At 37.3% G+C, this 10,148-nt stretch overlaps 1 protein-coding gene across 1 annotated transcript; it reads right to left on the bottom strand.

The window, feature by feature from the left end:
* Positions 1-208: 208 nt before the first annotated feature.
* LOC127255721 (protein LYK5) lies at positions 209-2,515 on the bottom strand. The gene has a single exon (XM_051281413.1). It carries the CDS (start codon positions 2,308-2,310, stop codon positions 349-351), a length of 1,962 nt encoding a protein of 653 aa, XP_051137370.1. The 5' UTR covers positions 2,311-2,515; the 3' UTR covers positions 209-348.
* Positions 2,516-10,148: the final 7,633 nt, after the last annotated feature.

Genomic DNA, 10,148 nt, shown 5'->3' with positions numbered 1-10,148 from the left:
GATAAATCTTCAGCTGAGTATAAAAATATACAATACGTACCAATAATATAAATTATACTTTGTCTTCTGTCTTATTTCAAAATATATATTTTATTTTAGAAAAAATAATTATATATTAATACTAAAATATTTTTAATTTTTATTTAAATTATAAACATACTATTACAAGTATATTTACTTTATATATAAAATCAAAGGATAAAGGATAAAAATGTTAAAAACTCTTCGACACTTTTACTAATTAATAAAATACTATTATTTCTTAATCTCCAATAAAATTCGAACTACCCTCGTTAATGCATCCATACAACAAAATTCGAACGACTCTAGTTAATGCAGCCAGCCTCTTCAATCTAACACAAGTGACGACGAATCGCGCGAAGGATCCCACTGCAACGAGGCCTTAAGAAGCTTCGACAGAGCCGCCAACACCTCCGAGACGGGAGGCCGAGCATCCATGGTGTGATCGACGCAGCTCCTTGCCAGCTGCAAAGCCGGGTAGGCGAGCTCCCGCGGATAATCCTCCCCAAGCAACGGATCCATAAAATCCCGAATCTTTTCCCTCACATTCTCCTCCGCACCCAACACTTCCTCCACGGCTTCGGCCAACGCTGCTTGGTCACCTCCCACGGCCTCCCTCCCCGACAACAGCTCGAGGATCACTACCCCTAATGCATAAACATCCAATTTCGGCGTAACCAATCCACTCTCGACGTACTCCGGCGCCATGTATCCGTACGTCCCCACGACGTGCCTTGTAATAACGGCTTCGTTGTCTCCGCCGCCGGCGTCGAATGTTCTCGACAGGCCGAAATTTGTGATCTTGGCTCTCATTGTGGTGTCCAAAAGGATGTTTGAGGTTGTAAGGTTCTTGTGGATGTAAGGAGGAGTGGTGAAGTTGTGTAGGTAGTTTAAGGCATCGGCTGTGTCGCAGGCAATTTGAATCCTCTGTTTCCAGGGGAGGGGCTGGAGCTTGGGTCCCGGGTGTAGCCAATCGGAGAGGGACCCGTTCTCGGCGTATTCGTATATAAGGTAGGTTAGGCCGTCGTGGACGCAGAAGCCAGAGAGCCTGAGGATGCGGGAATGGTTGATCAGCCTCAGCGCGTTGATCTCACGCGACACGTCTCCTTTCATTATCTTCACCGCCGCCTCGTCGCCGTTGAATGACGCTCGGTACACTGATGAGTTGTTGATTCGGTTGGATTCGGAGAAGGATTGTGTTGCCTTTTCCAGATCTGAGAATTTGTAAATCGTTAGGGTTTCGGTGGCGCTGCGGATGCCTTCTGACGATAACGACCAGCTGGTGAGAGATTTAGTCGTCGATTCTCCGGATTCGTCTATGAGCTTCGGCGGTAATGGAGGCGGAGGTGGAGATTTGTGGTGCTGGCGGCGATGGCGGTAGAAGAGGAACCAAAATAGCAAAATTGAGGTGAGAAGAAGTAAGAGAGAGGCTCCAATTCCAACGCCGATGAAAATCCCCTTGTTGGAATCGGAACCGCCGCCCTGCGCAGGTGGTGCGTTTGGAGGCGGAGCGGAGGGGCGCGGCGGCGGTGGCGGAGCTACGGCGTTGATGTTCTGTTTTGTAGGTTCGATTTTGAGCGGTATCAGAAGTGGAGTGAAGAAATAGATCAAGTCGGAGGCGGAGAGCTCGTTGGCGGTGAGGATGCTCGCGACGTCTGCTCCGGCGCCGGCGAAGGCGGTAGCGATGGATTCATAAGTTTCTCCCTGACGGATGAGGTAGGTGAGAAGGTAGCTGAAGCCGGCAGCGGTCTGATTGCGGGTGGGGCAAGCGCAGCGGAGCGGAATGGTGATGGTCATTCCGACGTTGAGCATCTGGAAATTGTACGGATTCTGAGCTTCCATGGCCTGACAGGCGGTTAGGCCTTGGTAGGTGATGTTGGCGACGTCGAAGTAATTTTCGCCTTGCTTTTTGAGGGTGTACGTTGCGTTGTGTTGGTAGTACCTTTGAGAGCAGGAACAATTGATGGGGACGACGAGGAGAGTGTCGAGAGGGAGCGGGTCGACGTCGGAGATATTATTGGCGGCGGCGATCTCGGAGGCGTCGGCGGAGAGGAGGTAGGCGATGGTGGCGGGGTTGTTGTAGGTCTGGGTCGACCGGAAAGTGAGGAAAGAAGGGCAGGAAGAGGCGGCGCCGTTGCAGACGAAGCCGAGCGTGGCGGTGTGGTTTTTGTTGCAATCGAGCTGCTTCTTGTTGATGTAGCTCTGTTGAGCCTCCGACGGGTGGTCCTCCACCAAAACGAGGAGGAGGAGGAGGAGGACGGCCAGCCGCGGCGGCGGCGGTACGGCCATCGGCGGCGGTGGAATTGATTTGAGTTGGACGGGAGTGATGATGAGGTATGTGTTGAATTGGAATTAAGAAATATTAGTTACGTCGATGTCATGATATTTACTGATTTATTAAATTAATTAAATAAATAAGAAAAGAAACAGAAGGAGAAGAGAAGAATATATATGCATTGTGTATTTGTGTGGAAAAGTTGAAATATACTAGTAGTATTAAAACGCGTATGGTGTTGACTAAGGGTCCCAGATAGACTTGACTTTGAAATTTTGAACCGGCTATGCTATCTCTCTAATTTTTCGGTTCAAACGAAACCTGAACCTGTGCGTGCCACAGATTGAATCCAATTCTACGTATACGCCGGGGCGGGTCAGTTTGTATGATATATGTATAGCATATATTATGCATATATCTTACTATATTATTAATAATTTTTTAAAAATATATAATATTATATTATATTATATTTATTTTTTTATTACAAAACATTATATTAAAAACTCAATTTTTTTATTATTTATAAAATTTTCAAAACTTCAAAAATATATTTAACGTAATAAATATTGGAATTCTTATATAATGTGAGATGGGATTTTAATGAGGCATGTCACCAATATTGAATGGAATTGTTAAACAAGTGTGGGTACGAATACGATGGATCACATAACTTGGGAAGAGACGTGCAAATTGGATTTCTACTTAGGTAGTCATTGGGGACTAGTTTTTATGCAATTCATTTGTCTTTTTCTTGTGTATTCAATTCACTTATTTTATTGTATACCGGGCAGATCTACAAGGACTAAAGGGGCAACTGATCTAAACCTCTAGTCCCCAATATATATATTTTAGTGTAAAAAATAGTAAAATTATATATTTATTTAATCATTTGTCTCTCCTATTTTTTTTTATTTTATAAGGTAAAAATTTATAAAAATTTTGTCTGTTGATTTATATTTTTGGTCTTTAAATTTTATTTTTAACAATAAAAAAATATTGAATTTTATGTAATTTTGTTGAAATTTTTTTCATAACATTTAAATTTTTTCAAATTTTTTTGCCCGAATATGCATTAAAAAGAAAGCAACATTGAATCGATTAAAAAATCTATATTTTTGCCCTTGAAATTTATATGGTTGATTCCGTCACTAATTGTATTCCTTGTATTGTTATAATTAGATTTCATAGATTTTATTATTATTGTTTGTTGTATATGTTGGTACTAGTACAACCATTATATAATAATATAAGTTTATTGATATATGTGTTGGATGTATAAAGTTTTGTATACTATTCATTCCACTTGTGTTCTTATTGCTTAACAAAACTCTATCTCGTATTGACTCAACGATTTTATCTTGTATTGTTGATAATATTGTGTACAATATATGGAAATGTCAATTGTATAAGTTTTCATTGGATAATTACCACAATTATTCCAAATGATTACTAATTGCACTGGGATTTATCTTTTCAACTCAATAGTCATGTTTGAGGTGATCATATTTTTCACATATTTAACAAGCTAATTTTAATTTCTTTGTTGAAATAAGAAAGCTTGTATTTTTTACTATGATTGAACTTTAATTATTCTTCTATTGACACTCCTCAATCATGTTCACGGGTGGTCTAGCAAAACATCCTTGTCTATAATATTTTCCTGTGCCCTCGTATATTTTTCTATGCGCATATGGCTATCAACTTGCACTAAGGACAATTCTTCTTTATTATATTTACATATGCTTATATTTTTTTCTATGTCGATGACAATTTGTTAATTATACTCTTTACGACAATAGATTAATTCATTTTTAGTTCATTATGAGCAAATTGACCAATGATGCATAGAAGTTTATTGTACTACTTCATGACATGTTTAAAATCTACTATCTTATAATTATTATGAGCTCTTTGCTTATACATCTTTTGCCATGTATTTGGATTCAATGTTTTGGCCGACTCCATATTTTGGTCAATGTCAAACAAAGAATTTGACATAACATTAAGAATGTGATCACAACAAATGTAATCATTAGACTCCCATTAGAGCATGATACGAGTTTCCTCTAATGTCTTTTTTTTTTTTTTTTCTTTTCGCTAAAAGTAATCAAAACATACGCAATTTTCAAAGTAATGTGAATAAAGTGCATCTTCTTTTACCAATGTTTAAACTCAACATTTCAAATTTTGAGAATTTTCCAAATTTATGGTCATGCCATTCGATGTCTCGTTTGCCATAATTGAAGGAAATATTGTATTCGATTGTACTTATTGGATATGAGTAATGGTAGGGTGGATAAAATTACCGAAAATACCAAAATATTGATTTACTGTACCGTACCAAAAATATCGAAAATTTCGGTACAGTATCAGTGTGATTTTTTAGAAAATTCGGTTACTCCGGAACCCTAATTCATTTCTTCCCTCCATTCTCCAGCGGTCACGAGTCGGCATTTCACGCACGCCAACTGCCTGACCAAAAGTTCGTCCGCCAACAATTCATCCGTCCGTCGTCTGTTGTTTGTCAGCCGGTCCGCTGCCAGCCCACCTCACCAGACCCGCCCACCTCGTCAAACGTGATTGTAAGGTAACAACATTTTGGATATTTTTTCTAATTTAATTTTTTATGTTAAAACTTTTGCGTCATATGGATATTTTTAATTCTAATATGATTTAACAAATTCTTTTGGATATTTTTAACGTGATAAAATAGAATAAAATTCGGGCAGTATTTTTGTAATATCGCGATTTCGAACGATATAAAATAATATTATTATAGCAAATAAATATTTTTATAATATTTTAGAATAAAAAAATTAATATTTCAAAATAAATTTTATTTCTATTATATATATTGATTATGATTAAAAAATTATTAAACAGATAAATATCAATAAGATAAGTATAAAATATAATATATATATATAATAATAATTTAATATAATAATATAATAATGATGATAAGGATGGTAATAATAATAATAATAATAATAATAATAATAATAATAATAATAATAATAATAACAACGTTACTGCTGCTGCTACTAATAATAATAATAATAATATGTATGTAAAAGCAAAGCAAACAAAACACATTGCAGGCGCAGAAGCAGAATGTGCATAAACAAGAAGAAGGAAAAAAAAGAAAGAAAAAGATTTAGTCGTTTGATTTTGATTTTAATTTTGACTTCGGTATTATATTTCTTATTATATGTAGAGTTTAATTATGAATTTTAATATAAATTTAGAAATTGAAGATATTAAATTAGAAATTTTTCAAAAATTCATAATTGGCTATTTAATTGACTAATTTCTTTAGTTAATAGTCCATTCGTAGTTCTAGCGTTATATTCTGACAATTTTGTATTGATCCTAGCCGAATTGAAAATGACAGTACATTGCACCTGCCTGTATATTCATATTTTTAAATATTTTTATTTAATAATCGGGCAATATAAATATTATGAGGTATAAAAGTTTTATAGCTAAAATATCGTATTCTACTAAATATAAAAGTTTGAAGCCCGATGAGTTAATTATAGAAATTAGCTTCTAAATAAGCAGGTAGCTCCTATGAATAAGAATATAGCTCACCTGATTTGATAAAATAATGGGGCAGGTGTACGTTGGAGGAGATTTGAGCGAGATTGCAAAAGGTAGGAAATGTCGATAGGAGGTAAGCATTAAGGAATTAAATATAATTTTAAGAAATTAGGTATGCATGCTGAATGCGATTCTGATTAATATGTTAATGTGATATTATGTGAAGCATTTTGTCAGTGCATGTATATATTTATATATATGTCTGTGTATGCATGTGGGAGACTTCACGGTTTATGATATTTGATATACATATTTGATCGCGTTGGTGAATTCATGAAAATGAGGGTAAGTGAGCTATCTCACCAGCCCTTTTCGGTAAATTCACTTATTTGGCATGTTGTACACATATTGCATGATTTATCGGATATATTTTATGGATCTATCGTTTAGTTGCCGTGTGCGGTAGTGCTAGGCGAGGGCATCATCTGGGGTTAGGATATTCGACCACGATGACCGTAACACTTTGGCGATAGTGGACGATAGTAGTCAGACAACTGGGTGACTTAGTCGCACGGTCATTCAGGTATTAGACCAATTGTAGTTGAGACGTATTTGGTCTAATCATTCGTGTTCGATGTTGTTCCACTCATTGGAGTAGCTACTAGTGAGGTCTACCGATAGTTTAGGATCATATGTCAAACTCCAAACTTGATCCCGTTAGGGCGCGCAAGGAGGAATAGAGTTTCTGGTTTTTCCTTGGGTGATTCCAGATTGCACAGATTCTACTATATTACACGGAATAGGGCTAGTTAGCGGGGGTCCTATCTTCGCTATCACAGACTATGGGGCGTCTTGTGGTTAATGGCGATAACGTTCGGCTATCCATGTATTGATAGTGGGAGTCGTATGGTGGGTATATGAAAGTGATCGGATGACCATTATATTATTATGGGTTTATCAGGTTCTTCCTTGAGCCGAGGATTTTCCGGCTATTTTTTTATGATGGTCTAGTGAGTTTGTTATTATGAGACTGAGGTTATTCCGGCTACTCACTTAGACAGATGCAGTGAGCCTATTATTATGGAGCCGAGGTTATTCCGGTTGCTCACTTTGGCGGATGTATATATATATACATGTGCATTGTTGTCGAGTTTGATATCTTTGTTGCATCATTTCACTATTGGCATGACATGACACGTATTTTATGATTAACGGAAATTAGACTTTATTTTAAAAGGTATGACATGACATATTTCACGTTAGTTCTTAAAATGGTTTCAATTGTAAATTGCTTTTAAGAAAAATATTTGGTTCAGGTATGCATGGCACCTACGGGACATGGGACGCCTTGGGATATAGAAAGACGGGCTGAGTGAGTATGTAAATTTTTAACCGGAAAAACTTCTTGTTTAGGAGTGTGTTTTGTAAATATTCATAAATCAGATTTTGTTATATAATAATGTGCTTTTATGGTTAATTTTAGCCTTAACACTGTATTTTGGGGCCCGAAGTAAAAGGTGACGACCTCATGATGCAGTGTATCGGTAGTATTTCCAGTATGAACCAACTTGGGGTGTTACAAGTTGGTATCAGAGCCTAGGTTTGGTAGATTTTGGCTCTTGGGATTAAAATCATTTTTAAAATAATAATGATATTGAATTTGTTTGGCAAGGTTTTGGTTTTGTGGGTGCATTCATGTTAATGTGGTTTATGCTTTAATGTTATACCTGGTTTAGTTGTGTTTTTGAGTTGTTATTAAATTAAGGAAGTCTGGGGCAGTATGTCGAATTCTCGAGGTGATGGTTTACGTAGGGCTATTCGGGGCCCAGAGCTAGATCCTTATCTGATGAGTCATAGTATCATATGCCAGAGTATGTACTATTAGAAGCACCTAGTCATGATTTCTTCCGGAAGCCATAAACTGCAATGATGCCTCAATAGAGGAGTTTTATTGATGTTGTGATGCGGCATAACCCGCCAACATATTCTGGTTCCGTTGAGCCTGGAGTTCTTGAGTTCTGGGTTGAGAACATGGAAAGACATTTTGTGTTGTTCAAGTTCCACCAGATCAACGAGCCAATATCGGGGCCTATTTCTTGGAGGATCGAGCAAATCGGTGGTGGTTAGGTGATGAAGCTGTGGGAGTGGACCAAGTGGATATGACTTGGGATAAGTTCAAAGCAAAATTAAAAGCCAGGTTTATACCGTCACATGTTCGAAAGCAAATAAGCAAGAGCTGCTGGACTTGAAGCAGGGTACGATGTCAGTCGAGGACTATTTTGTAAAGTTCAATGAGCTGGAGATGTATGTTCCTGACTACTTTTCCTGTGAGCGAGATAGAATTGATCATTTTGTAGATGGGTTGCAGCAGAGGATTCAAGAAGCTTTAGCTGTGTTGGATATCAGCTCGTTGTATGAGGCTTATGAGTGTGCTGCTCGATTCTATCAGAAGCAGGAAGTCAGGCAGAAGAACAGTGAGAAGAAAATGGGGTATCAATATCATTTTCGATATAAAGAAAAAGCTAATGTGGAGGATGAACCAAAGTGTAAAAATAAATGGTGGCAAATATTCAGGTTTGGGCTATCATACAAGGAGATTTCGATTAATGAACCGAGTCAAGAGAGATCAACATTCGGGGGCTGTTTGTCGGCATTGTGGATCAAGTCATTTAGGTACCCATTCTGATAAAGTTCCATTGAAATTTTTTAAGTGTGGCGGAGTGATAAGAACCCCACATCAGATAGTACCCTTGAGCTCCCCCCATGGTTAAGTTGTCATTTCATGAATCGTTAGTCAATGGATGCATTTATCCAAGTATTTCACCTTGGATGTAAGCTTCAGTTTTATTTATGAAAAAAAATAGATGGAAACTTGAGGTTGTGTATTGACTATCGCTGAATAAAATAACGGTAAAGAACAAATATCATCTTTTGATGATTGATGATCTATTTAATCAAGTGAGAGGTGCAAGTATATTCTCCAAGATTGACTTGAGATTTGGATATTATCAACTAAGGATTGCAAAACATGATATTCCTTATGAATTTACGGTTATGTCCTTTGGGTTGACCAACGCCCCAGCTGCGTTTATGGAATTGATGAATCGAATTTTTCAACCATACCTCAATCAGTTTGTGGTGGTATTTATCGATGATATCTTGGTATATTCTCCAGATAAAAAAACACATGAAAAACATTTGCGTATGCCACTAAATACACTGCGTGCGAGGAAGTTATATGCCAAGTTATCCAAATGTGAGTTTTGGTTGAAAAATGTTGCTTTCTTGGGGCATGTAGTTTCTGGTAAGGGTATCTCAGTAGATCCTTCTAAAGTTGCGGCAATCTCAGATTGGCCAAGACCTACCAATCAATCAGAAGTAAGAAGCTTTTTGGGTTTGACAGGATATTACCGAAGATACATTCTTGTTTTTTCGAAGGTTGCGAAACCATTAACTAATTTGTTGAAGAATGACACAATGATTAATTGGGATCGTGAGTGTGAGTCCTCTTTCGTAGAATTGAAACATCGATTAACTTTAGCACCAATCTTGGCTTTACGAGTAGAGGGTGGGGATTTTGAAGTTTATAGTGATGCTTTGAAAAAGGGATTGGCATGCGTCTTAATGCAAAATCAAAGTGTTATTGCTTATGCGTCACGACAACTAAAACCTCACGAGGAAAATTATCCTACACATGACTTGAAGATGACAACAGTTGTATTTGCTTTGAAGATTTGGAGGCACTATCTTTATGGTGCTCATTGTAGAATGTATACTGACCATCAGAGTCTGAAATATATCTTCACCCAAAGAAAATTAAATTTAAGACAAAGAAGATGGTTAGAATTGGTTAAAGATTATGATCTCGAAATTGTATATCATGAAGGCAAAGCAAATGTTGTAGCTGATGCCTTGAGTCGAAAACCAAGGCATAAGTTGGGTTCTATGTCAGTTGCCGATGAACTGTGTCAAGATTTAGCATATATGAATATTGAAGTACTTGGACGGGGCATGACGCGGGGATATTTGCAAATGATGCAAGTTGAACCTGAAATTTATGATCACATTAGAGCGGCTCAAAGGGAAGATAATAAGATGGTCGAGCTGGCTGTAAAAGTTCAGTACGGTCATACTCAAAACTTTAATATTGCTTTAGACGGGAGTCTTCGATTCCATAGGAAGTGGTGTATCCCAAAGAACCGAAGTGATTTGAAAGAGCAAATAATGAGAGGCTCATAATACACCATATTCAGTGCATCCATGAGGGATTAAATTGTATCAAGACTTATGTCAACATTTTTTTTGG

This window comes from Andrographis paniculata, unplaced genomic scaffold (genome assembly GCF_009805555.1).
Source record: "Andrographis paniculata isolate CXL003 unplaced genomic scaffold, ASM980555v1 Contig54END, whole genome shotgun sequence".
Classification (NCBI taxonomy): Eukaryota; Viridiplantae; Streptophyta; class Magnoliopsida; order Lamiales; family Acanthaceae; genus Andrographis; species Andrographis paniculata.
The sequence above is the reverse complement of the archived record's forward strand: the minus strand, read 5'-3'. Positions and strand labels throughout refer to the sequence as shown.

Coding starts and splice junctions, on each gene's coding strand:
- LOC127255721 (XM_051281413.1), bottom strand. CDS start 2,310: ATGGCCGTACCGCCGCCGCCGCGGCTGGCCGTCCTCCTCCTCCTCCTC.